The following is a 4,192-nucleotide window of genomic DNA, read 5'->3' on the forward strand; positions in this document are numbered from 1 at the left end:
GGGGCGCCGCCGCGCATGCGCCGCCGCCCGCCCCCGGGGGCGCCCAGCCCGCCCCGCCGCCAGCCCCGGGGCTCCGGCAGCTGCCCCGGCGCGGGGCCGCGCCGCAGTCAGCGCCAGGCTCGGCCCAGCCCGGCCGGGAGCGCCGCCGCTCACCCGCACGGCCGCCCCGCCGCCTGGCAGCGGCCCGAGGGAGCCGGCTGCGATGGAAAAGTACCGGGCGGGCGGCTGTGTGCTAGCGCTGCACTGCAGCCCGGCGAGCGCCGCACCGGCCCGCGGCCTTTCCGGAGCCCGAACGGAGTGTGAGGTGCCCACGCGGGGTCATTTACACTGCATTAACTACGCTTTAAGGCACTTCTTAGCACCTTGTAACTCGCTATAATTAGCCACATCGTTTACATCCTGCCAAGAACCGCGTTGCTGAGAAAAACGCACTCCGGTGCTGCTCCAGCAAAGCACCGCGGCTCCAGGGGATGAGTGCAGTTAGCATGGGGCTAACCAGCACTTACAATCTAGGTCAACACCTTCCCGCGACAGCGCTGCAGCAGAGATTATTACCTGAAAGAGGTTATAGAAACAGATTAGCCTCTTCAATGCAAAAGCATCTGTGTTGGAAGTATCTCACTGCTGGAGCAGCAGTTCTGCAAGGCCCAGGGCTTGCTGCCCCCAGCCCCAGGAACCAGTCTCCACAGCACCTTTCGCCTCACTGAAAGGAGGAGGTTTCCCTCGCCACAGCAACAGGCCAACCACCTCTGCAAAAAATGAACTTGCAGAGAGCTGGAAAAGCACAGCCAAAGGAGATGCGATCAGATCCCCTTTAATCTGCTGCTACTGAGGATGCTACTGTATGGCAGAAGTTAAAACTGTAATTTTAACGCTCCATCCTTGAACTCTAATTGTGTAGTTTAGACCCTCATCGCTATAGGGTGAAAGCAGAAACAGAAAAGCAAGATCTTACCCCTCCAGCCAGCAGATGTAAAGCCCACCCATGAAAAAGCCACACCAAGACAGAGCTGTTTGACTGCTACTGTGGAAGCAGGTTTTAGACTCTTCCTCAAGGTTCATAGCCCATGAGCCAGTGGAGGCTGCTGCAGTACAGCCCCTGCTTTTATGTGTGCCTCTCCCTAATCTTTTACAAGAAAGGTGGAGAGGGGTCAGGCTCTACCGTAAAGAAAATCAACTGAAGTTGTGGATTTTCAACATTCATTCAGCTTACCTTCTCCCTCCTCCATGATAGATCCCTTCCCTCTATGAAGGCTGACATCAGGCAAAACTGTCCTTAAACAGCACCAGCCTTACATCTGCCCTGCTTAAGGCAACTGTCACACAACACGGCAGCCTCAAGGAGCAAGAATGCAACTTCGCAGGATAAAACCCCTGTGCCGTTTCACTTGATGGTATTTACTAAGTGCAGTACTTTAGGACTCTGTTTCCAGATAGCCCAAGCACAGCCAGTAGGATTGTCGGAGTTGCATGTTCTTGGAACGACTCTTTGAGAGCTGCGTAGTCAAGACCAAGTATTTTTCAGTTAGTGGACAAGAGACAATCAGTCTTCATATAACATTTATTGAATATTTCCACTCTAGTGGATGAAAAGTCTGTACAAAACCAAACATCTCCTTTACTTAATCAAACCAATCTAAAAACAGTCAGCTCAATCAAAACCCACTACAAATACAATAGCTTCTTTGAAGCCATGGTAACACTTAAATACGGTTAAGACTTCAATGCAGAAATTTGGTTTGTTAGAAAGCTCAAGGGAGCTTTAGCTTCTCAAAGTTACAAAAAGGCAAAATTGTGTTTCACAGATACAGTCCACTGGAATCACCAACACTGGACAATTAAGTACTTAGAGTCCTGAGATAACAAGGAATCCTGGTATCCTTTAGACAGTTTTCTGTTGTCCTTTCTTTCCAATGAGGGACTTGTGGATATGCGGTATTACACCTAAGAAAGAGCAACAATTAAGACCATGTTATTTCTCTCCAACACTTTTCCTAAACTTTGCACTTCAAATAAAATGACAACATTAAGCAATCTCTAGCCTGTTAAGAGTTCTTGCCACCCAACTCAAACAATTAGCAAGCAATTTACATACCACCACCAGCAATCGTTGCCTTAATGAGAGAGTCCAATTCTTCATCTCCTCTAATTGCAAGCTGCAAGTGACGGGGAGTGATACGTTTCACCTTCAAGTCTTTGGATGCATTTCCCGCCAGCTCAAGAACCTGAGAACAAGACCATTTTTAGACTGAGTTACACAAATCAAGTGAGACCAACTGCAGGGCCTTAGCCATTTTATTCTCTATGCCAAATACACTATTAGTGACACCAAGACAGCAAACAATGCCTCTTTTGACAGGGTGCCTCGTTTGGAGCTCTGCATTTAGTTTTCCCTAAGAACAGAGTAAGTGTTTTACAGCAGATACAACATACTGTAATGGCACATTTTATAAAATACTTCACTCTTCCATTGTTCCTATAAGTTACAGCAATTTAATCTGCACAAAATACAAAGCAAAAAGCCCCATGCATATTTCATGGTCTCCTGATCATGCATGCACTTAAAACTGGCTCAAAGCAAGTGAAGAGTTCACAGCCCACTCCAGATTGGCAAAATACAGCAGGCCCTGGTCATCATGCCATTTTGGAGTTGACCAACTTGCTTGCACCCCTTGCAGCTTTACCTCAGCTGTCAAGTACTCCAGAATTGCAGCGCTATACACAGCAGCTGTGGCTCCTACACGCCCATGGCTGGTAGTCCTAGACTTCAGGTGCCTGTGGATGCGGCCAACAGGGAACTGGAAAATAACAGAAGTATGACTAGCCTGTGACGACAGAGACAGAAAAAGAAAGCCACTACTCTAAACCACATGCTGGGCAACAGAAACCCAGTGGCAGAAGAACAAACTACATTTCAACTCTTGAGAATCCAGCTAAGGACACCGCATGCCAAGTTCACATCAGCACCTTCACAGTTCTAACCACTAGCAGTAGCAACAGCCACAAGGGAATTCTCTTCCCTCCTGCACAGATATGCAAAAGGTCTAAAAATACTTAAGCCAGACATTAACACACTCAAGGATCAAACAGATCCTTACACCATTCTGGACAACAGACAGACGGCAGACCGTGCAGGTTTCACAGGGTACAACCAACCAAGAAATGGAAGGCCAACCCGACTTTTATTCACCCACGCTCCAGTCCCTGCTTACCTGCAATCCAGCCCGCTGAGAACGGGACACTGCTTTGGTCTTGGTCTTTCCAGAGTCCTTCCCAGCTTTACCACCAGCCTAGCAGAGACGAGAGGCGTGTAAGAGCTGACGCACCCGCCGTCCCCCCTCAGAGGCTCTGTACCTGCGACGGACGGCGGCCAAGGGCCGGCGCAGGCACCGCACGGCGGCAGCGCCCCACCTGCGCATGCGCGCCCCTCCTCCCCCTCCCCCCGCCCTTCTCTCCCGCAGGGCGGCACGCGCGACGCCAAGGCGCGTGCGCGCTGCCCGCTACACCTAGCGGCACAGGCCGCTCCCCGCGCGCATGCGCGGCTGCCACTCCCTCTCCCAGCGGCACTGGTGCGCGTGCGACCCCCCCCCCTTTCCTCCCTCCCACCGCCTACCGGCGCGCGCCCCCGCGCTCCCCTCCCCCGCGCGCGCTCCCGCCTCACCCCAACGGCCGCATCACCTTGATCCCTGCCACCCCCCGGCAGCGCGGCCGGCTGGCCGCCCCCACACGAGCGGCCCCCGCGGCTCCTCACCATCGCGAACCGGAGCGCAGCGCCGCGCAGGAGCAGACCAAGGAAGAGAGCGTCCCGCACGCACGGAGCCCGGGCGACAGCACCGACCTGTCCCGACCCGCCGCGATTCAAACTGCGTCTGCTCCCGCCTTCTCCCGGCGCTTTATAACCGCCGAACGTGCCTGCATCCGGGAACCCCAGCCTCGCCTCTAGCCAATGGCTGCGGGCGGGGGCGGGCCGCTCTCCCCCAGCGACAACCAATGGCGGGGTGGGGCGGTGCCGGCCTCACGATGCGGGGTGCGGGAGAGGCCCGCCCCTACTTAAAGGGACAGGCGCGCGAGTGGGGGGGGCACTGCGACGGCCCGGGAGAGCGGCAGGGGCGGGGGGTTGAGTCCCGGGCGGCGGCGGCGGCGCCCCCAGCGCGGGGGCTTCCGCCCGCCCCGGCCGTGGTGGCCGCGGCCT

The 4,192-nt window shown here is 54.7% G+C and overlaps 1 protein-coding gene across 2 annotated transcripts; it reads right to left on the minus strand.

Annotated features, from left to right (window-relative positions):
• Window positions 1-1,545: 1,545 nt before the first annotated feature.
• On the minus strand, window positions 1,546-3,931 carry H2AZ1 (H2A.Z variant histone 1). Of its 2 annotated transcripts, XM_072862769.1 has the most exons (5): window positions 3,752-3,910; window positions 3,213-3,290; window positions 2,685-2,798; window positions 2,096-2,225; window positions 1,546-1,944 (listed from the first exon to the last, which is right to left on the minus strand). In XM_072862769.1, the coding sequence occupies exons 1-5, from the start codon at window positions 3,752-3,754 to the stop codon at window positions 1,883-1,885; spliced, it is 387 nt and encodes a 128-aa protein (XP_072718870.1). In that variant the 5' UTR covers window positions 3,755-3,910; the 3' UTR covers window positions 1,546-1,882. The 2 variants fall into 2 exon arrangements, with proteins under 2 accessions (XP_072718870.1, XP_072718871.1); XM_072862770.1 differs by lacking the exon at window positions 2,685-2,798 and having other exon boundaries at window positions 3,752-3,931.
• Between the last annotated feature and the right edge of the window lie 261 nt (window positions 3,932-4,192).

The sequence above is a fragment of the Ciconia boyciana genome, chromosome 5, assembly GCF_034638445.1.
Source record: "Ciconia boyciana chromosome 5, ASM3463844v1, whole genome shotgun sequence".
Taxonomy (NCBI): domain Eukaryota; kingdom Metazoa; phylum Chordata; class Aves; order Ciconiiformes; family Ciconiidae; genus Ciconia; species Ciconia boyciana.

Excerpts from the sequence above, each read along its gene's own strand:
- H2AZ1 (XM_072862769.1), bottom strand. Across the intron at positions 2,799-3,212 it reads CTCAGCGGGCTGGATTGCAG|TTCCCTGTTGGCCGCATCCA; the intron begins GTAAGCAGGGAC and ends GTTATTTTCCAG. Across the intron at positions 1,945-2,095 it reads GGCAACGATTGCTGGTGGTG|GTGTAATACCGCATATCCAC; the intron begins GTATGTAAATTG and ends GCTCTTTCTTAG.